Genomic DNA, 23,907 nt, shown 5'->3' on the forward strand with positions numbered 1-23,907 from the left:
GTGAGAGTATAACAAGTATAACGTTTTCGACTTGTACATTACACATCACGCCCTGATGTCACGTGTCATTACGGGATCTTTACGGGTTGTGTGTGAAAGCACGCACATATCCCGGGTAATCACTGGGAGTGTGAAAGTGCAAAATCTAGCTACCCGGGAACAATTGCCGTCATTTCAGTGTACCCACTTTTCACACCAATTATAGAGAGCTAACAACAAATAATTAATTTGTTAATATCTTGTCACCTAGCAGCTGTTTTTTTAACCCACAATAGTTGGGTATAATGTTGTGAATTGCTGAATAAGATATCGAGTGGATTAACAGCCGGCAGTCACGGCTTAGTCTTTCCTTTGGCCTTGAGCGTGTGAGCGAGGTGTCGAATGCTGAACAGGATCCAGTTTTCACACACAGCTTGCATGTGGTCAGTGATAGAGGGTATCATTCTGTAAGATCTGGACCTGTGGTGACAAACAGTGGCCTGACAAACAATAGGAGTCAATCTTGGAACTGTGAAAAGGAAACTGGTGACACAACGGCTCAGGTAGTCCAGCTGACACTGACACCCCCAGGTCTCAGGAAGAGAAGGTGTCTCAGGATGCTACGACCTCGATCAGGTTACCAGAAAAACTGACTCACTGCTCACTTGGACCAGGATCATCTCCAGAGTCAGAGAAGAGAGAGTGTGAGAAGTGACAGCTACTTCGTTGCATTTTTAAACGGCAGCATTAATTATTGACCCCAGCATTATCAAAAAGGCTCCTGATACTGATGAGAAGTGTGATACTGTTGGTGCCGACACTTTCTTTTCAACTACCCTGACATCCTAGCTGGCAAACCAGCACATGAACCACACAACAGACATCATTAGCCTTTCTCCAAAAGCAAGAGGCCAGAGAAAAGAGATGCTCTCAGGTCTCAGAGCTCATGATCAGAGGCTAGGCTATTCTTTAGAGTATGCAGATGATTATAGGTTCTTTAAGCAATAATCGGAGTGTAAAACACAATGTAAGTCACTCAGGGAAGCAGGTACCCCTGAGCCTTGCCCTAAAGAGATGAGTGGTAATAGTAAATTAAAACATCCATGACATTTGAATATTCAAACTGTCAATTCAAAGTCCAAACATTATTAGTGCAGTCAAAAAATATCAAACTGCTGAAACATTTGAATATATGTTAAAAAAAAATTATATATATATATATATATTCTTAAGCTTCATTTTCAAACTGTCAATTCAGTCCATGAATGAATGAATGAAAAATATTAATTCAAATAACAATCCAACGTGCTAAAAAAAAAAAAAACATTAAATTGTCAACCAAAATATACAAACTGTCTTTCAAATATTCAAATGGTGAATTCAAATAATCAAATAATCATTCAAATTAAAAACATTTGCAATGTGAATTTATAACATTCAAACTGTCAATTCAAATACTTGCATACTGAATTCTCCAATTGGACATTCGAGCTGTCTGACTGAAAAATTAAAGCAAGGAATTTGCTGAATATAGCATTCTGGGCCAATTAATTTAACTACACTGAAAACCCTAATAAGTTGACTGAACTAAATTGATTGAGTAAACTCGTTGCCTCAATTTAATTGAGTAATGGAGTCTCCCAAAACTTACATATTTAAGTTTATTTAACTTGACGCTTTTGTAGACTCTACCTAAATCACTCAGAGGTTTTAAATGTTGATACTTGATTCATCTGAAGTCACCATTGTGGTGGAAAGTGTTTGGTTTAGTTGGGATCTTGGTCCAGTTGCTGCTGGGTTGGTGTATTTTAAAACGCTGTTTTTGTGGTGAAAAAAGACAAATTTAAATGAGCTCAGGTGTTATCAGATGTTTTTTGTTGATGAGAAAGTCATCACATAATACGTATTTGAGATCATAAAATAAGTTTTGTTTGATATTTTTAACAGGCACCAAGAGCAAAATACTTATTTTGAAGATGGACAAAATGAATGCATTTGAAATATTTTGAGTAAAAGAATCAAGTACTCACACACACAGACTTCTAGATTTAGCATATGCATCACAACAACGGTGACAAACAAAAGAGCTCCATAGCACAAACTCATCCTTATTTTACAGCCTTTTTTGTTCTGATTGTCACCATTGATGTGATGCATATCCAAAATCTTGATGTCTGTTTGTGACGATGTGATCTGTTTTCAAAAAGTAAGTACATTATTTTATCTACTAGGTTTCTATCCATAAAAGTGAATCCACAGTTGCAGCAATACATTTTATTTTAACTTGTCACCATTACAAGCAAGATGTGCATGTCTAATCTCAACTCTCATTGCCACAATAACAGTGTTTTACAACACACAAGTTACAGCAGCAAGAGACAAGCTAACACCAATAAAGAGCTGATGACACCTGAGCTCATTTAAGTTTGTCTTTCTTCGCCACAAAAACAGTGTTTTAAAATACACTGTTACAGCAGCAAAAGACAAGCTTACACAAGAAGTAACTGGACCAAGATCCCAACTAAACCAAACACTTTCCACCACAATGGTGACTTCAAATGTATAAAGTATCAACATTTAAACCTCTGTTAATTCTCAATAAGAGCTTCTCTAGATGTCTGACAGAAATAAAGTCACAGAAAACCTTGTAAGGAGGATCTGTGAACGTCTATATCGGACGTACAGAAGACATAAAAAACATTTTAAAAAAGACATCATAAAACATTCTGCCTCCTCAGTGGACATCTTTTCAACGTCTGCAAAGACATAAAAAGATGTCCACTGGACGTAACTTTGCCCAATGGATTAGGTTGATGTTAAAATACGCAAACATAGTAATTTTTTGTTAAGTTTACTCAAAAAAGCGCTAATGATAAGTTGCCTTATTTTTTAAGTTGACACAACTTTTTTTTTTTACAGTGCAGTATAGGGTTTACTGCATTTTCATAAATATTGTGACATTTTGTCAAAAGGTCAAAGTTTAAATATGCTGTTATTTGTTTTACTTCAGTGTGCAAAAAGTGTGCGGTCAAAAATAAGAACATAATTTTCTGTTAAATTTACATGTTGAGTTAACTTAAATATATAAGTACACTTGAAATTAATACCAAGTTAAGTGAACATAATCGTTTAAGTACATTAAATAAGCACCAAGTTTGGTGAACTGAGTGATTTAAGTACAATCTACAAAACCGTCAAGTTAAATAAACTTAAATATGTAAGTTTTGGGAAACTCCATTACTCAATTAAATTGAGGCAACGAGTTTACTCAATCAATTTAGTTCAGTCAACTTATTAGGGTTTTCTACAAAAGCGTCAAGTTAAACTTTTGTTCTCTTGTTGCTAGGCAGAATTCCTCCCATGGCCAATCACATTAAAGGAAGAACAGAGTGACGTTGAGTTTTTCCAAAGGATTACTCATGATTTTGAGCTCACAACACTTGAAATCTTAAGTTTATGCATTTTGAAGGTAAATTAGTTAAATTAACTCATATTTTTAAGTGGCAGGGCCAAAACGCAAAATTTTAAGTAATGTTTAGTCAACATTACTTGATTTTTTAAGTCAAGACAACATTAGGGTTTACAGTGATCAAAGGCGGAGTAACTCTGTGTCTGGAGAGCGTCAGCGCGGATCATTTCAGAAAGATAACAGCTTTAACACTGGTATTAAAGGCTTTTTTAAATAAGTTGAGCTCAAAACTCACTCTTAGTCAGCAGCGAGTGTTTGAAATAACTCGATCCGATGTGGATTATAATCACTAAACAAGGCAGAAATATTTAAAAGTGATGTAAAAGACTATGTAGGCTAAACATTAACGTTACCATAGTAAACATGGTAAATGCAACCACTTGAAGAAATCAGACGTCAGCTTCTTATTCTCTATCACAATTGTGTATTTATTCAGTAACATATTTTATCTGTCGTCTTGTCTGAGTTTAGCTCCACGTAGCATAGCCTATCATCAAAATATAATAGCCTAATGATTTTTGTTCGGGAGCTTTTATAAAGTAGAGAGTCTGTGCTGCGGATCATTTCAGAAAGCTTACAGCTATAACACCAGCAATAATTCTTTTTTTTTTTTTTAAATAAGTTGAGCTCAAAACTCCCTTTCAGTCAGCAGGAGTCTTTGCAATAACTTGACCTGATGTGAATTACAATTACCATACAAGGCAGAAATATTCATAAACGATGCAAAAGTCTGTGCACGCTAAACATTAACATTACCATAGTAAACATGGTAAATATGACCGCTTGAAGAAATCAGATGTCAGCTTCTTATTCTCTATCAAAATCGTGTAATTATTTAGTAACTTATATTATCTGTCATAAGTCTCGTGTTGAGAGTTTAGCTCCACGTAGCCTATCATAGAAATATAATAATGTTTTATGTTCAGGAGCTTTTATAAAAACATAGATATTATCATTCATTCTAAATGTGACGTATAGGCTACTGTGACTACAAATAAACAGAAACAGACTCGACTGAATAAGCAGGCTATTTTCATAAGCGTTAAAAATAAATAAATAAAATATAAAAACATTTATTTCTGTGTGATTAATTTTGAGTCCCGATAAATTAATTCATTATGATCAATGTATCACGTATTCTATTGTTAAACATAGATGCTTTTGAATTTGAATATTTAACAAAGCATGCAAACAAACGGCCACTTTTATCGTGTTCGTTTTGGATCGTGCAAGTTCCAGTGACTCATTTCTTAGTTTTCTGATAACTTCTCTTTGTTGGTGAAATGATGGGGTTGCGTGACGTTGTTCCTGAGAGGCGTGTTTTAGTGACGCGCAGCGGAGCTTCAGGCTCCACTGTGGAAACCCTGCGCTATTCTGGCCTCAGTGCTACTGGCCCGAGGCTATTAGCCCCGCCCGGCCCGGTTTAAGCCCTGGCTCGCATTGGCCCGACAGTGGAAATGCAGCTATTGAGTACGGATATGCCGGTATCAAATTTTCCTGTTGCGATTAATTGCTCATGCTTTTATCACGGTAAACAGTATTATCACGGTATTGAAATTTAGTTTTAAAAAGTGCTCAAAATATAGTGTAATATAATATAATAGGTTAAATGACTTATTTTCTAATAACAAAAATAATTGAACATTTAAATAAAATAAAGCAATAAAGAAAAATATATAAAGTTTAAAGTTTTGCACAGATTAAAGTGCAAAAGAACTATAAAGTAGAGCTGAAGATCTTTGCCCGAACCCGACGGGACCCGACGTCTGAAAAAGTCTGAAGTGTGGAAAAGTTTTGATCATGTTTATAATGAGAATAATAAGTGAATAATGCAGCACCATCAGTGAGTGCAGGAACGCGCTGAAGACATCTACACTGGATTTCCTAAATATTTTTGAATGTTTTCGCAAAAAAAAAAAAAAAAAAGATCATAAGATTTAATATAAAGTCATAAACAAATATTTCTGCTATTCGCTAAGTCAAATCAGTCAAATCCTTTACCGTACAGTACAGTACAGGACTGCAGAAAGTAGATAAATGAGGAAATACCTGATATATTCTAAAGGGGACATAGCGGAAGCCTCCCTCTTCGGTAGGATACTCCATGAGCTTACGATTCATGGCCCAGAACTGGTCGAATTTATCTGATAAAAGAAAGAAATTGTTTTAATCAATGACAATAAATCATGTTTCATTTTGATTCTTTCTCAAATTATGCAGCACAGTATTGTACCAACAATTCGAATTTCTTTCTTCCATGGGGAAGCCTCAGTAACCATTTAATTTTAATATATGGAACAAAAACTCAATGAAAGAGAATAGTGTCTACGGCAGTCAGTCCCTAACATGTGTTTAGCATCTCTTATTGTGCTTCACAGAAGAAAGAAAACAATTTAGATTCGGAAAAAATACATATTTCTAATAAAGGTCCATTTCACACCAAGAACAAAATACTATACTATATTATCATCCACAGCAACGGCCAATAGCATTCTGTTTATTATTTATTATGTTTTGTTGTCAGCCACTTAAAATGCTTGAGCACTTTAAAGTCGGACAGATTCTGCCTGGCTGCCATTTATACAGAAAATGTATTTACTGTTATTCAGCTGGAAAAAAACCTTCTGAAAGTGATTCCACTGATACCATTCCTCTGTGTTAGTATCATTACAGCTGTGAATAATAGTTGTGGATTTCCCAATTCTAATAGAATTATAATGATTATTAAAATGTTATAGTTACTGTTGATAACTTTGGAATAAACAGGCATGAGTTCTGAGCTAAGCCATGTGTGTTCCGTCACGCTGGCTGCGTTCTCACATGTGCAGGTGAAAATCAACATCCGCTTAGAAATTGTTACTTTCTCTGCTCACACAGCTGTGACAGTGTGTTATCAAAACATCTATGCTTCTGAAACTTACACCTCTCTCAGTTTATCTGCAGAGCTTCACATTTTCACCTTTAAATTAACTACTGAAACCACTGCCTAAGCACTGCCTGCATCACACACTTATTCTCAGATGAAAGTATGGGTTTGAAGTTACTGAAGACATTATCTTTAAAGCTCAAAGCTAGAATGCACCACACAACTTTTAAACTATTACACCCAAAGATGAAAATTTGCTTACTCGGGACATCCATGATTTTTTGGGCAGATTTATAGGAAATTAGCATTACATCATGTGCTAACTTCAAAGGATCCACTGTTGTGCATTTGATATAATGCTACATTTCTCCAAATCTGTTTGAATGAATCAACAAACTCATCTACATCTTAGATGGCCTGAGGATGAGTACATTTTCAGCATTTTTTCACTTAAAATAAAAATTGGGGTAAACTATTTTTTCAAAATCTGAACAGATTTTTTAATTATTCATACACGTTCCAACTTAAATGGTTACAGAGGAAAAAAGTGGACTTCATAAACTAAACAACAAGGGATCACACAAACTCAAGCAAAAGCATGCGCCTCATTGCTAGGAGACACATGAAAAATTAATACAAAATATTTTATGTCCTCCGACTGGATGGAATCATAGTCTAAATATCAGAGTATGTAATTTTCTATGAAATCTGTCAACTATGACAGCTAAAAATCTCTAAACTGGCTATAAGGCCATCCTTAAAAATTTCCTTTAAAAAAAAAATCCTTTATTTTATTTTTTGCTTTTAGTCCAACCGACTTGCCGATTGTAAATTTGCGTTAAAACCGACCAATTTTTTTTACTCTTCAAACAACTAATACAAAAGCAATAAAATAATATTAATTATATTTAAGTAAGTATTGTAAATATATAAATTTCCTAGGCCTACATACAATCGAAGGCTATCTTCCTTGATTAAAAAAAAACCTGTGACGTCATCTATGTTTACACTATTGGTTAACGGATGTCACACTATGGCCTGTGCGTTCGCTTCGTCTCATATTCTCATTCATTGTCAGAGTCAACGGTTTGTGCTTGGTAATGATGGCTGCGGCTGCAGTAAACAAAATGTTCGCAGTCACTGTTTAAAGTCATACTGGTTCGGGCACCATAGTACATCTAAAAAATGCATTAAAACAGCTCGACACCGCTTTAACTTGGCACAAAGTTCTGGAAAAACTGTGCTAGGGGCTGCACAATATTGGGAAAAAATGCCATTGCGATATATTTTTCTGCGATATATATTGCGATATGAAATCTAATCTAATTTTTTCTTACAAACAAAAATGGGGTGAGCACACTTAAATTCTCATTTTAAATGATTTAAACATCGACACCATCGTGTCAATTGATTAATATGAGCAAGGGAGAAAGAGCAAGACAGCGCTTGTGTTGTTTGAAGACGGTGAGCGTGCGGCCGGGGCCCGCTCGCTCTCTCTCTCTCTTGCGCTCACGCTCTCTCGCGCACTCTCTCTCTCTCTGCCCTGTTAAACTTACAGGACTTAAAAACACATGCAAATGATAAACTTTCACTCTATGATGGTTAAGCTGTGCAATTAATCCGCGAATCACATACGTCAAGGGCCGGGGAGCAGCTGGTCCATACAGTTAATGAATAACGGATCAACTACAACAGCCTATATCGCACATCCTGCGATGTGACTATCGTGGATTCGTACATTGCGATATCGATGCTTAAACGACACATCGTGCAGCCCTAAACTGTGCCCATATCTTTTCCCATCCCTTCTCCCGTCTAGCCTAAAACCGTGACCATATCGGCTGTCACTTTATGTTCGAAAATCTATTCCACGAATCGATTGGACCAACCAACACAAGTTTCGAAAACGAAAATAGGAAATTGATTTTAACGACCTTCTCTCGGAGCGCGTCCAGGTTTTTTTTTGGAGCGTGTCCAGGTTTTTTTTTTTTTTTGGAACACTTGTCACACAGCAACTACAGCTTCGGACACACACGCATAACAGCAAATAATACTTCTACACAGTGTTTCTCTTTTTAACAACAGAAATGTGAATTCTGCCGGTATTCAGACAGTCTCATGCATACAGATACCGATTCGGGCTAGAATCGCCTAGGGCTGTCAAAATAGCTGAAAAACTAAATTCAAATTTTTTACTTAAATATGATCAAAATTCGATTTGTATTCAAATTTAAAATGCATAATTTCAGTTAGGGTGAAGAAAAGCTTTTTGCTTCTCTTCTGAGGCCTCAAGATAACATATTACTGCACGTTTATTCAAAGCATTAGAATACATGACTGTGAAAAAACAACATAATATTTAAAATAATTTTTATGAACCAATTATTATTAATTAAGTTGCTTAAAGAACTATAAACAAAACAGCGTCATGTATGCATGCATTGTTAAATAAATAAAAAGGGCGGAAAACCAGTCACACAGAATAAATTCTTTTCATTTAAAAACATGAAATGCAGTGGGATGGGGAACAAAAACCCAACATAAAGTCTCGAGATATTTTTTGAAAATTAAATTAAATACATTAATTTTACATGTCTTTCTAAACATGCAGCTCTCTTGTGTGAGACGCGAGTCCAACGGTGTCCCTCTAGAAAATGCGCGAAATATGCATTCTATGTGAACGGCTTGGTTTCAGTTTTGATGTAAACAAGATCTTCTCCACATTGATGTTCTCTTCTTCTTTTTTTGTAGTGGCTTCAACTGGATAGGCTAACATAACCTTATAATGCAATGCCACATACATCGTCATTGCATCTCGTGCGCCACTGATAAAGATCAAGTATACTTCGGCCGTCCGCACACTGTCTGCATTATGTCCTTTTCATCATCCACATGCAGGCATTTTTTGAGACCGCGCGGACGGTGCGCATACACGAGGTGAAAGATGAGATAGCTACTCCGTGTCGAGCTCGTCCGTGTTTGAAAGATGTGTAGACACGGCTGTGCACACGGCAAGATGGAATGGAACACGGACTGTGAAGTACCGGGGATCATAAGGCAGCTTCCTTAATGCACACCTAAAATTTGAATGTGGATTTTTATTTTAAATTCGACGAATATTCGAAATTCAATTTTTTTTTGACAGCCCTAGAATCGCCTATACGATTTTTTGTTGTTGTTGACATTTCTAATCGCAAACACAGCCACGTTGAAGCCTGCAGTAAATGTATTTACCTATATTTGGTGTTATTTGCCGTATAAAACTTATTTAGACACGCAAAATCGAATTTACAATCGATTTAATGAACACTTGTCACTCAAATCAAACAGGATTTTTTTCACAAAAGTGACAACCCAAGAAAGCAAAGTTAACAGTCTCTCATTTGTAGGTTGCATTGATACCTAGTGGTGGATGCAAGTAAAACAGTATAACAGTACCTCATTTATTTTCTTCTCACCTGAAATTCATGCAATAAACATGTTTTTGACAAAAATTTTAATTTGTTTGTGGTCTATATAGCATGCATCAAAATGAGGTTTGCAATTATGCGCCCAAAGGTACGGGTTGAAGACGCAGTCAGTGACGTCACGATATGCTAATTTGTTTAAATTCATACCTACGTCATCACCATCACCAAAACTTTCCTTTTTTTTTTTTACATTGAAACTTGAAAAAAAAAAAAAGAGACCGACCTACCGACCCTTTTTTTTTTTTAATTACTGTTACTGCAAACCAAAATATTTTTAAGGATGGCCTAAGTTTCTGCAGCTACCGTCAACTCATTCAGACGGCAAACTGGGGCAAAACGCATTGGGCAAAAGTTGAGTAGTGTATCCCAGCTTTAAAGGTGTTGTTCACTAAAAAAAGGAAATCCTGTCATCATTTACTCACACTCAAAAGTTTCTTTCTTCTGTTGAACATACAAGAAGATATTCTAAAGAATGTGGGTTACCAAACGGTTGCTGGTCTTCATTGACTTCCATAGTATGGAAGAAAAGAAAAAATATGGGGAGCTATCCGCTTTCTTCATAATAGGCCTACTTTTTTGTGTTCAACAGAATATATAAATTCATAAAGGTTTGAAAAAACTTGAGGGCAAGTAAAGGATAGTTTTCATTTTTGGGTAGCTTATCCATTTAAAGCAAGACACGACTAGTTTCTAAATATTTCCCAGCTGTTGACAGTATTTCCTGAATTATGGAGCAATAAAAAGAGTTATCCAAAATCTAATATTATATTTATATTTTATTTTAATATTCCCACCTGTATTGTCTTGCCTTACAGAGTATGCACATGAAGAGTACAAGCAAAACGGATATATGAACGTCCTACATGCCTTCTGTCATTTGATTGACTGTTTTTGTCTTAACCAAAGAAAAGGCTTTTTAGTACCACCTACAGGTTGAGGTACTGTTTGTTTTTTTTTTGCTGTAAAATCTATACTGATCTTTATGAATTAAACATAAGAATAAACTTAAAATTGTTAGTAATATTTCAAGATGAACACTTACTGAACTTAGGGTTAGGGTTAATTATCCATTCATGTTTTTTAGCAGGCTTTTGTATAGTACTTTATTATCCATGCATCATTTTAGTGGGTTGTAGTAGGATAACTTACAAAATGTCAGCAGTTCTTACCGTTCTGCAGACCCATCCACAGTTGTTTATGGTCTTTTTTCTGCATGTCGTTGATGACTTGGCCTTTGTGTTTGAGTGCATCTGCCTCTTTAATGCATGACATGAAATGCGCTTCTATCACAGAATTCGATGCGCAGTGAAGCAAGTCATCTTCTGGGAAGTTCTACAAAATAAAGTAAATTACAACTGTAGAATAATAATAACTTCATGAAAAATAAATGTTTGAGTCTACGCACCTTAAAGTGCACTGTGACATTCCAGGGCAGAGCAGTGTTTGAAGCGTGGAGATCAAACAAAACGCCAATGGGATAGTGCCTTAAAACGATGAAAATAACACGTTTATAGTCCATCAAGAAAACATAAGGCATTAGCAGAATCAATCAGGGAGTTACTCAAAATGTGGAAAAAATCTAACGGTTCTCGTTCCTCAAGCAAGCAGAGATCTCATCCATAAGCCTTGTTTTGTCCTGCCACCTAGTGGTACAAGACAAAAGTAAACCTATATCTCACACCATTAATGGACTAAAACTAGCTGCCAGGATTTAGGAGTATTAAAAATATCTATAAAAAGGAATAAATCAGATCTGTGTACAAGTGCTGGACATAAGTAACCACATATATGCATCAGCTAAGAAAATGCCATCGAGAAAGTAATGTAAACAGCCTCTAAATGATCAACATGACGAACACTTTCTGAAAAACTTCTTGTTCACAATGTACTACATGCCTTCTGGCATATGATTGACAGTTCATGTCTTTGGCAAGTGAAAGTAATTTTAGTACCAACTACAGGTACAAGTGTCTTTCTGATGTGAAATCTTTACTGATCTTTATAAAGTAAACGTAAGAATAAATGTAATATTTCAAGATGAACTCTAACTGAACTTATTTACTTAATTATCCATTCAAGATTTTCTGCAGGTTTTTGTATAATTACTTGATTATCCATATCCATTAGAAAAAAAAATAACTGTATCAAATATGATTCATCACGCTTTTGAAAAACACATATTTGTACTAGGGTGGTTTCTTAGCTGATGCATATATGTGTTTATTGACATCCAGCACTAGTACTTAGATCTGATTTATTGCATTTCATAGATTTTAAAACTCTCAAATCCAGGCAGCTTTGTATCTGTTAGTCTTGTAATGGTCAGGGCAATGTATTGCGTTGCATTATTTGTTTTGAAACTACAGACTTCTGATCATAAAACAAAGTATTTAAATATCTTCTTCCCAAGACATATTATTGGAATAATGATATTCATATGCATTTTGTATACGTGGCCTGCATTCAGCCTTAATTGCTTCTGTACCTCACTTAGTTGAGTAGCTGTGTAAGTGACTCTGGATGAAAACAGCCGCAAAATTAATGAATGTGAAAATGAGTTAGTTTAGATTAAACAAGAGGTTTGAAAACACACCGTCAGCTCAACATACCATTTGAGAGGCGTTCCCTCATATTCTAACCACATCTCCTCCACGTCTTCTGCCTTCATGACTCGGAGGAAATGTTTCTTGACTTTATCAGTGACTAGCGTCAGGTAACTGACCCGTGGGAGGAGCAGCTGACAGATTGACAGAGAGAAACAGCACAGGTCAGGTGACATGAGACTAACCACTCTACAGCAGAAAGAAAGTCTGACTCTTAACTGACATAGTAGGGTTCAGCCTCTCTCTCTGTGGTTTCCTCTGGAGACAGGGTGAAACAGGCCGGGATCCTGCCGAACCACACATCTCGGAGCACATCCTTGTCATCTGCCATTATTATTACCTCTCTCCAGGTGACACATACAATGTCTTCAGTTTCTGAGCTGTTTAGAACACAGAACTTCAATATTTCATAACACCAAGCAGTTCTGATAGTAACTTAAGTGATTTTAAGTGTTTGAATATGATGAAATATATTTACAACTGTGGAAACAATTAAAAGTGAGTGTTATGTAAGTAAGAATCCTAAACACCCTGACACAGCAACATTGGCTCAACTAGTGACCTGCGTTTGGGCTGGGACTATCTGTTCGTCTGATTAATAGCAGATAGGTGGAACAGAGATTCAGCAGTTCAGAAACATAGACAAACATAGACAACATCAAGAGGTAACCTAAAAAAAACCTGGAATATCTCTGAAAATGGATATTCATTTTTCCACTAATGTGTGTGCTTTATAGTTAACCACTTTAATTTTCACGAACTCCACTACTTTTTTATTTATTATTATTATTTTTTTTACTACTGATGGAACATTTGAGATTAGAAAATGACTATAAAACGAAGTTTTAGGGTTGTCCGAATTGTTCATTTGATGTATTCATTGTTATATTTTTTTTAATTTAATACTTTCTCCTGTTTTGAAAACCATGGCATAATCAATTGTTTTATTCTATTGACAAATCAAGTTTTTAAACATGCTAAACATTTGTCTCTGAATGAGAGCGACATAATAATAATAATGAACGACATAATAATAAACAACAACTTTCTAAGGAGTTGATCTGGGACGAGCCTAAACACAAATACTATTAAAAACCCCTTGTCGTATCTCATTAAGAGCTCTGAAAAATACAGAAAACAGCTTCTAGTCTAAATGACTCCAGAAATAATAATTAATAGAGGAAATTAAATGTAACCATAAGTAAAATATTAGCTATGCTAACACTGAGGCTAGTGTTATCATGTAACTTAACGTCGTTTATGGCATACAGAAGAACCATGACAATCTTTAAATCGACACACTATAAAACCGTCTGATATAATCAGGTATTAGTGACACTGTAACTATGATCATGTTTGAAACACAGAACTGACAGAACAACATTACACACGATGAGACACCTCTGGAACTATTAACGATACCAGAATGCCTCGAACTCAGAAACTACTGTATCCACACATTAATGACAGAAAACAGAATAACAAATTACATTCATTAGATGTCTACAGGAAGCGTTAGGCTCATTTTTAACACCAAGCGATGTCATGTATCCCTAAAACGGAGAAGGGTCTGGCTGCAGACCATGGGCGAGTGGAGCTCCACTCTCGAACCGGAAATACGTCACCTCCACTTGAAAATATCAAGATGGCGTCGCCGTGAGTTCTTCACTCAGGTAATTTTATCTCAGCATCGCTAAAATGGTGAACTGACGCTGTTGTAACGTGCAGTGTAAGAAAAACGCACATGGCTTGCGTGAAATTACTCACAAAAGGATTAATAAACACTATGGATTTATAGATTTATCTTATATCGCGAGCAATGTTGATGTCTGGCCACTGATCTATAAATCATTTATACACCCTTTATAGTCATGTAAAGATCAATGTGTCTGGCCAATGTTTTTATTTTTATTTTTTTTTAATTTTTTTTAATTAAGGTATCAAGTTCAATTACAAACCTTTACGGCACATTTCAACAACTGAACACATATTATTAGTGTTGATACAGCCAAATAGAAAGAAAAAAATACAAAAATAATCACAATAATCACACCATAAGATAAAACAGAATAAAAAAGGGAAAGAAAAAGAAGGATGAGGGTCTTATTCTAAAAGCAAAAACAAGTTAAAAGCATGTCCATCATGTAATGAAGAGACTTTGCAAATATCTTTAGTTCATTCTTTCATCCGCTGAAGTGAGGTTTAACCTTTAAAAGCTTACATCTATGAATATAGTATTTGCACAAAGTAATTAAGTTATTTATCAAAAATTCTAGGATCTTTTCCTTCAACAATACTCCAACCTTAATTGAGATCACAGTCAAACGGTGTCTTGATTTATGTTTGGAATGAAGCCAGTTTTGAAATTCCAGCCAAAAAGTCTGTACAGATTAACATTGGAAAAACATGTGATCAACACAGTTTCAATATCTTTCTCACAGAACCTGCATGAATGGTTCTCCCAATTAAATCTTTTATGTAGGAAGTTATTAGATGGGTAACTGTCATTGTGAATTTTAAATGTTACTTCTTTGGCTTTAGGAAGAACTGAATAAGTAAAATAACGCTTCCTTATTTTCTTTGATCTTCTTCACTAAATTCTTGAAAAACGTTTCTTTTCAGTTGACTGGGGAAGTACGGTTTGGATAATACATTTCTGATAAACTTATTTGTTAATTGTTTGCTCTTTAAATTTTTACCTTCAGTACATGACGGCTAGCATAGGTGTAACTTAAAAAATAACGTAGTGAATAATGAAAGGACACAATCGTTTTGTATGTGTATGCCTTTAGCATTTGTTGTATAATGTTAAAAAGGTCATATGAGGAGGTTGTTTTCATATTTAATTTTTCATTCACTTCCAGGGATAGGATTGGCATGGAAGATGCAGCACTCTTTACATTTTAAATGTATGTTGCCATCCTAGAAGTCAAAGTCTTTTTACATGTGACATTAACATGTACATATTTATTTTTTCTATTTTGTTGTTCTATTCTATTGTTTGACTTTTTTGTTTCAGATCAAATGTATATCAAGTGTTATCCATGCTCATAACACCTCCACAAATAGAGACTGGATCTTCTGTGCACCATCATCTTGTCTGCTTTGGGACTGTCAAAGGTGTTTGATGCCGTACTTTTCTGTGTTGAATTTACATAACGTCAGTATACAGACATAGTCTTGTTCCAGTTTTGCTGTGCTATCTTCTTTGTGTCCCCAGCCCAGCAATCAGATGCATCAGAACAACAAAGCACAACTGTGGTGGCCCAGGAACCTTCAGCAACAAGTACATTGCTTTAACATTAATGATAATGCAATGTCAGTATTGTAATTAAACTAGACCCATCTGACGTAATTGTTCATGCCAGAGATTTAACAACATTGTCAGTCAGGAGCATATTTAACTAACAGGAGGCACACTTCAGCTGGCTTGATAGTGACTTCAGTAAGTGTGATTGACCCTCTTGTTTTTTGTGGCTATAACAATTAGGCCAAGTAATCTCACTCTCTTCCATTTCCCAAACATGAAACTTTTGACTGAAACATTAAAATGTATTTATTTTTTATTTTTGTTGATACTGAACAGGTGCAGTGAAGATATTTAAAGAGACACTATCACATAAAGTACAGAAAGCCTTACATCATCTCTAGGTGCAGTCGCCTACAGTGCAGCCAGCTTCACAAAGACTGTGGGGCTGTGGTCACCAGGGAAATGGACAATAGGGAGTGCTTTTGGGGTTTACTCCGAAGATGACCACCCTGGCTACTGTAGCTGGGATTGCTTCACTGAAGATGGAGGTCTTGAAGAGTAAAGTGTGTGTGTGTGTGCACACACATTGTGTATTTACTGTAACAATTATGGTCACTTGCAGTTCATGTGTTTTTAGTGTAGTCTAAGATGTGTTTATTATTATTACTCCAAAACAATTAAAACTGCTAAATTGTGGAAATTATTCTTCATTATTTTACTGTGGTTTATATGTATATGTTGTTATTTTGCTTAAAATACAAAATTAAAAAAAAAACAAAGTTCTGGTTGAGGTATTATTTTAATAATTTATTTAATATTTAATTTATTTTTCACTGCTAAATATCACAAACATAAGGTTAACTTTCTAAAAATGTATGGAATGTTACATTGGCAGTTGTACATTGGTAAAACAAAAGAACAAAAGGCAGAATCCCTCAAAATATGGATTGTGGATGTCTAGTGCAAATTGCTGGGGGGGGGGGGGGTTAAAAACCCGCTGTTGTGTCATAAACCGTAAAAGATAAGTATCGATTATTATTTTTCTTATTATTTCTACTAGGTAAAAGTAACAAAGATAAAAGTACAGAACATATTAACATTACGTACAAAGAGGTGACATTACTTGGAGGCCGCGTCATTTGTGGAGGTGACGTAATTCCACGGAAAGTGTTGCCTTATTTCTACTAGGTAAAAGTAACAAAGATAAAAGTACAGAACATATTAACATTACGTACAAAGAGGTGACATAACTTGGCGGCCGCGTCATTTGTGGAGGTGACGTAATTCTACGGAAAGTGTTGCCTGTGCCAACATGGCGGCGGCGTTGCTAGTGGAGGTGACGTATTTCCGCTCTTGAGTGGAGCTCCACTCGCCCGTATGTCTGCAGCCAGACCCTCTTGCTAAAATGGCACATACCTTCAAAATAAAAGTCTCTATTATATCTATGACGTTACACGTTAAACGCCGTCATTGTCTTTCACAATAAAAGTCGCAGTTAATCTATATCTATCTATCTATCTATCTATCTATCTATCTATCTATATATATATATATATATATATATTAACTGCGACTTTTATTGAAAGACAATGAAACGCCGTCATTGTCTTTCACAATAAAAGTCGCAGTTAATATATATATATATATATATATATATATATATATATATATATATATGGAATACAATTTTTTTTTGGACTATCATCTTACAGTAGGTCATGTGCTTTTGATTGTGTCAATCATTTAAACTTTTAAAGTTATAAAATACACATTATTATTATTAAATAACCAAATTTTTACAAAACACATTTACCAAATTAGAATTTCAGTTTCATTCAATTTATAATTTGAGGGAATATTGGCGGAATTTCAGTTTTCATACATTTGATTCGCAAATGTTATAAACGTTAGTATGAAAAAAAGATCCCTTTCAGTCCGATAGATGGCGCGAAACGAACGGTAAAAAAAAACCGTTGAGCATGCGTTAATCGTCATTGCACGTGCGCGTTTTGCCTAGTGGGGCAGCCGAGTGACATTTTACATTTATGCATTTAGCAGACGCTTTTATCCAAACGCAATGCTCTACCACTGAGCCACAGGAACTTGTTGATGGCATTTAGGCAAACGCATAATGGGGAGACGTGAAACTGGAAAATGTGAATATTGTAATATGGAGGAAGATGTAGAGCGTGATATGATTACATGTCCAAGATACGGAAAGGAAAGAAAGATACTGATTCATGTCCTCAAGGAAAATAAAGGAAAACTTAATTTGTTGAATATTTTGAGAATAAAACGGGAAAAAGAAATTTGAATGAATTAACACGGGATTATATAATATAATAATTTAGTGGAGATCACGTTCCTGATCAGTAGGTGGCGGTAATGCACCTAATTAAGTTGTATGCCATCCGCCATTAAACACCAACAAGAAGAAGAAGCCGAACGCATATATGCTGTTTGGAATTTGCTTTCATATAACAAGTAAAATATACGTTATTTTGCATTTATTATTAAGAGTTTATAGTGGCTGGCGGTGTTTTGTTGTTAATATCTTAGTTTCTCCAGATCTTTTTTTGTGTGTGTTTATCTACGGTTCGTTTAAAGTTCGGGTTTAACATCAGGTAGTCAAAGTGTTAAAAGGCTTGAAGTGTCCAGAAGAGTCAGTTTCAGAGTGATGGAGGCTCCTCCGGTCACTGCGATGCCCGTCACGGGTGGAGCCATTAATATGATGGAGTATCTTCTGCAAGGTAAACACCAGTTCTTTATTGTAACCTCACTACTGTTATTATATCCCTCAGCCATCTAGTTTACACTAATCTGTTGAGTGTTTGAAACTTTGTTATATGAGAATGTCTTGTGTTTCCTTGTGATAAATCACTCATTGTATTGTATTTCTCATTTCTAAATCTTTTGCTTAAAATGGTCTGCTAAATAAAGAAATGTAAATGTTATTCATTACAATAATTATATGCAAAAACATTTTGTGAGGTTATTTTCTTTTTTTTTTTAACTCGTACACATATTAGTCAGGGACTACTGGTATTCATTCTATTGATTTGAATTTGATAAAGAAACTGTGAATTGATTTGAACAGAAGCATGTATGGAAGCCTGTTTCCAGCATGGAAATAAAAATAATAAGAAAAAAAAGCGTATTGCGACTTTTCATCTCACAATTCTTTTCTCATTTTCATTTCTTTTTCTTTTCCTTTAAAAAAGTCTCACAATCTTTATCAGTCTCACAAGACTTTTTTTCTCACAATTTTGAGTGTTGAGTCTCCTTATTCTGAGAAGATAAGTCAGATTTGAAAATATAAACTTGCAATTGCACACACACACACAAAAAATAATTTTTATTCCATGGTTAAAAACAATTTGAGATATATAAACTCAGAACTGTGAAATGTAAACTTGGAATTATGAGGGGAAAAAAGTCAGAATTGTGAGTTTATAACACAGAATTGTTATAAAGAGTTATAAACTGCAATTACCTTTTTATTTATTAATTCCATGACAATAAAAGACTCCCATAAATGTGTCACTGGTTTTTAAATTTAAGTTAGATTTGTAAAGTTATATCTTCTAATTTGACTGTTTTGTTGATTTTTTTCGGCACAGGCAGTGTACTGGATCAGTCTATGGAGAGTCTCCTACATCGACTCAGAGGTCTGTGTGATAACATGGAGCCTGAGAGCTTTGCTGATCATGAGCTGGTGTATCTCCTGAAGGGTCAACAGGGCAACCCATTCATGCTCCGTGCGCGCCGCTCGCTTCTTCACCCCACTGCCCCTTGGCATCTGCGCTATCTAGGTCAGCCTGAGGTGGGCGACAAAAGCCGTCATGCCTTGGTGCGCAACTGTGTGGATGTGGCTGCCTCGCACAGCTTACCGGAGTTTCTCAACGAGATGGGTTTCCGCATGGACCATGAGTTTGTGGCCAAGGGTCAAATGTTCCGGAAGGGTGCTATGAAGGTGGTAGTGAGCAAATTGTTACGTGTCCTGGCGACAGGAAACACGGAGAACACAGAGCCACTGTCTCTGTCGTATCTTGTTGAGCTGAGTGTACTGGCTCCTGCGGGACAGGACACTGTGTCTGAGGACATGAGAAGCTTCGCAGAGCAGCTGAAACCTCTGGTGCACCTAGAGAAAATTGACCCTAAAAGACTTATGTAGTGTGACTTCATTTGAGAGTTTTGCTTGTGTTATTATGATGATGGGTATTTTATGGTAATTGAATTATAAACATTCAAAACATGCATTTTTAGCAACTAAATAAAACTAAAATAACTGAATGATAAAAAAAGTGACAAACTTCTCATTTGAGTAATTTCCTCCCTTTTTATCGCTTAATGATTTCAGTTCTTAAGCTATTGTTTAAAAAAGAAAAAACAATGCTTCATAAGATTTAGACAAAGTTAATCTGTGTAAATTCATTCTTGCATGAATTGTTGCTTTCGACTTCAAACATCTGGTGTGACAAACAGTGTGTTTAAACAGCATCCGTCAAACTCAAAGCCTGCAGTTTTCCTAATGATTTCATTTTCAGCATTATTAGCCTCTTCAGTGTTCTGAAGTAGCCTACTTATTTTGGGCTGGTTAGTAAAGTAAAATAAATGGCACATCCGGTTAGAATGCAAGGACTATGATGTCTCTTATTAAACATTTATTCTCCACTGTACATGCAAGTATAGGTGTGGTTTTCTAGTTGCACGCAGAAACTGGAAATAAACTTGTGGAGAACATGCATTAGCTCCGCGCTAAACTTTCTAATGCAAAGCACTTCTTTTTCCTTCTAGTGGAACTACTTTCAGATGACGCTAAAGCTGTACTGATTTGTAGTTCCAACTGTCAATTAAAAACACACCAATAGCATTCACTGGCCATTGTAAGTTATCACAGTCCTTGCAACATGCATTGTCACATGATCCTTCAGAAATCATTCTGATATGCTGATTTGGTGCTCAAGAAACAGTTTTTGGCTTCTAAATATTTATTCGGGTTTCTGAAGTATTTTGACAGAGAACGCAATGGCTGTCATAACAAATAAAAATGCTGTGGTTCTAATTTTCTCACCCACTTGTTGGTCTGAATGAAAATGCAAATTCATTCTTTGCCACTAGGTGCCGCATTTGGAGCGGTAACATAACTGTTCCCTTTCGATACTTCTCATGCTGCGTATGGGGAAAAGCTCATTTTTTCCACGATGCTGAAGCCTTTTTCCAATAGCATAGTGTAACTGCACTGCCATTGGTTTAAACTGTTAAACTTTTTAAACCAATGACAGGCCAAGTTAGACCATCACAGATCCGTGCTCCTCAGCCACTAGTGCCTAGGACTCCGGGCAATTTTGCCAAGAGCTCAGTGCTCCCCAGCCAACGTATCACATTTCTGGGTGCAGTCTTCGACTCAGTCAATATGTGGGTTGTAGCAGCAGCTCGCCAGGAACAAAGGCTGTTTCCCTCTTAAGTTCTTTCAGAGGATGCTAGGGCTGATGGCTTTCACTTCCCCAGTTTTACAGCTCGGCCTCCTACGAATGCAACCCCTGCAATACCGGCTAAAACTCTGGGTCTCACCTCACGCTTGGCGGAAAGGCCGCTTTCGCATCAAGGTCAACCAGGCCTGTCTGGCAGCCCTGAAACCTTGGATTTCAGCCCTGCAGGCGGTTTCTAGAAGGACGGTGTTCTCAACAGATGCGTCCAACTTGGATTGAGGCGCTTTGTGCGAGGGCAGACCAGCCTTTGGCTCGTGGTCACACGAGGAGAGCCATCTTTATATCAACTGCCTCGAGATGCTGGCAGTGGAATAAGCCCTTCACTCCTTTCTGGTGATCCTGAAGGGACCCTGCGTCCTAGTCCAAATGTACACCATGACAGTGGTGTCCTACATAAATCACCAAGGCGGCCTTTCGTCCAGCCGCCTCTGCGCACTGGCAAAGTGCCTCTTGGAATGGGCACTACCCAGGCGACGATCGCTCAAGGCGACGCATACACCTGGCAAGACAAATCTGGGAGCAGATATGGTATCTCGGAGCAATGTCCCCTCGGACGAGTGGATGCTCCATCCCCAGGCGGTTCTCAAAATCTGGGAGATCTTCGGGAAGGCAGAGGTCGACCTATTCGCCTCAGAAAGCAACTCTCATTGCCCAACCTATTTTTCGAAGGACACAGATGCGCTGGCCCTGCCTCCTTCTTTACGCTTTTCCCCCGATCGCTCTGATCCCTCAGGTCATCAGACAAGTCAGGGAAGACAAGCACAAGAGTCCTCCTGGTGGCTCCACTCTGGAGGAGCCAAGTTTGGTCCTCGGAGCTATTCAGGCTTTCCACGAAAGCCCCATGGCCGATTCCCTTGAGGCGGAACCTCCTCCCTTAGGCGAACAGGACAATCTGGCATCCACAGCCAGAACTCTGGGCTCTGCACCTGTGGTCCCTCGATTCGAGCCTTTAAGCCTCCCTGGGGATGTGCTACACACCATTGATCAGGCGAGAGCCCTGTCTACGAGATGCCTTTACGCTCAGAATTGGTTGGTCTTCGTTGACTGGTACTCAGCACGAAACGAAGACCCTGTTGAGTGTGACGTATCTCCGATACTGTCATTTCTCCAGGAGTGTCTGGACAAGGGTCTCACCCCTTCCACACCCAAGATGTACGTAACAGCCATTGCAGCATTCCATGCACCTATTGCTGGCCAATCATTTTTTTAAACACTTTCTACGTGCATTTCCTGAGAGGTTCTATGCTGTTGAACCCCCACGTCCTCTCACTGTTCCCACTTAGGATCTTTCCACGGTCCTCAAAGCACTCAAAGGGCCTCCCTTTGAGCTGCAGCGGCCAGCTGACCTTCAGCCCCTAATGCTCAAAACCGCTCTGCTACTTGCGCTAGCATCGGTCAAGCATGTTGGCGATCTGCAGGCCCTCTGGGTGAGCCTGCATGCCTTGAGTTTGGGCCCAATGACTCGAAGGTCATTTTAAAACCCAGGCATGGTTATGTCCCTAATGTACTCTTGACCCCGTTCAGAGCGCAGGCCATTTCCTTCTCAGCACTGCCTCCTTTGTCAGCGAGCGAGAGCTGGAATTACTCTGCCCAGTGAGGGCATTGAGGATCTACATTGAGCGGTCACTGCCGTTCCGGCAATCTGACCAGCTTTTTGTCTGCTTAGGTGGCTGCACCAAGGGGTCTTCGGTCTCAAAGCAGCACTTCTCGAGTTGGATAGTCGACTCTATCACTCTGTAGCCGCGTTTCCACTGTCGGACTAAAAGCGGGTGTGCTAGTGCGTGCCAGGGCCAGTAGCATTTCCACAGTCATGTCCAGGGCTTGATCGTGCCTCGTCTGGGTTTCCTTGAGGCCAACGGCCAGGGTTTTTTGGCCCGACAAAAACCCTGGGCCAAACCGGGCCAGCTGGGGCTAGAGGAGTTGTTATGAACAAAAGCGGAGTTTCTCCGCGTCTGGAGAGCGTCAGCGCCGCGGAACATAACAGAAAGTTAAGCTATAACACCAGGACTATAACACCAAGACTTTTTAAAATAAGTTCAGCTGAAAACTCACTTTCACTCATCAGCGAATGTTTGAAATAACTTGATCCGATGTGGATTATAATCACTAAACAAGGCAGAAATATTTATAAAAGTAATATTTACAAAAGACTTTGCACGCTAAACATTGACGTTAACATAGTAAACATGATAAATGCAACCACTTGGATAAATCAGACGTCAGCTTCTTATTCTCTATCAATCGTGAATTTATTTAGTAACATATCGTATGTCATAAGTCTCGTCTCGCGAGTTTACCTCATAAAATATATCATAAATTATATTATATGTCATAAAAATATAATAATGGTTTTTGTTCTGGAGCTTTTATAAAAATAGAGAGTCTGCTCTGCGGATCATTTCAGAAAGCTAACAGCTATAATACCAGCTTTAAAAATTAAAATATATATATTTTTTAAAGGTCCCATGACATGGATTATTTCATTTTCTTTAAATGCTTTTTAATGTTTCCTTAGGTGTACTTATATTGTTAGTATGATTTTTACATTTAAAATTTTGAAATAAAAAGCATTTTTATATCCTGATAATAGCCCTCTGGCTTGAATGTTTTCCATGAAAACATTCACAAACATTTGCTTGAAAATCTTTGCATTTGAAATGCGTATTACATGTGGAACCCTCTCAAATACTACAGCTGTCGAGATTAACGAATCGTGGATTTGTTGATTATATAATTATTTTTTCGATCTTTTCCCATCACATGAAAGGCTGCAGTGAT

At 37.1% G+C, this 23,907-nt stretch overlaps 2 protein-coding genes and 1 long non-coding RNA gene across 6 annotated transcripts in view; 2 read left to right on the plus strand and 1 right to left on the minus strand.

Moving 5' to 3' along the window:
- The window catches only part of atg5 (ATG5 autophagy related 5 homolog (S. cerevisiae)), a 32,328-nt gene extending 18,379 nt beyond the window's left edge, over nucleotides 1-13,949 (minus strand). Inside the window, exons 1-6 of one of the 4 annotated variants that reach the window (XM_059567304.1) lie at nucleotides 13,878-13,949; nucleotides 12,611-12,731; nucleotides 12,394-12,521; nucleotides 11,190-11,268; nucleotides 10,954-11,116; nucleotides 5,498-5,592 (exon numbers count right to left, since the gene is read on the minus strand). In XM_059567304.1, coding sequence (XP_059423287.1) covers nucleotides 5,498-5,592; nucleotides 10,954-11,116; nucleotides 11,190-11,268; nucleotides 12,394-12,521; nucleotides 12,611-12,718 — 573 coding nt within the window. In that variant the 5' untranslated portion in view covers nucleotides 12,719-12,731; nucleotides 13,878-13,949. Of the gene's footprint in view, nucleotides 1-5,497; nucleotides 5,593-10,953; nucleotides 11,117-11,189; nucleotides 11,269-12,393; nucleotides 12,522-12,610; nucleotides 12,768-13,877 lie in introns of all 4 variants that reach the window. The other 3 variants (XM_059567305.1, XM_059567303.1, XM_059567306.1) reach the window with 3 other exon arrangements.
- A 1,179-nt stretch (nucleotides 13,950-15,128) lies between these two features.
- LOC132157664 (uncharacterized) lies at nucleotides 15,129-16,079 on the plus strand. Its single transcript, XR_009437580.1, has 4 exons — nucleotides 15,129-15,296; nucleotides 15,407-15,507; nucleotides 15,608-15,673; nucleotides 15,974-16,079. It is a non-coding gene; the product is annotated as an uncharacterized LOC132157664 (long non-coding RNA).
- A 2,015-nt stretch (nucleotides 16,080-18,094) lies between these two features.
- Nucleotides 18,095-19,949, plus strand: med18 (mediator of RNA polymerase II transcription, subunit 18 homolog (yeast)). The gene is made up of 2 exons (XM_059566986.1): nucleotides 18,095-18,387; nucleotides 19,258-19,949. The coding sequence occupies exons 1-2, from the start codon at nucleotides 18,315-18,317 to the stop codon at nucleotides 19,809-19,811; spliced, it is 627 nt and encodes a 208-aa protein (XP_059422969.1). The 5' UTR covers nucleotides 18,095-18,314; the 3' UTR covers nucleotides 19,812-19,949.
- The last annotated feature ends 3,958 nt before the right edge of the window (nucleotides 19,950-23,907 follow it).

Source organism: Carassius carassius, chromosome 15, assembly GCF_963082965.1.
Source record: "Carassius carassius chromosome 15, fCarCar2.1, whole genome shotgun sequence".
NCBI lineage: Eukaryota > Metazoa > Chordata > Actinopteri > Cypriniformes > Cyprinidae > Carassius > Carassius carassius.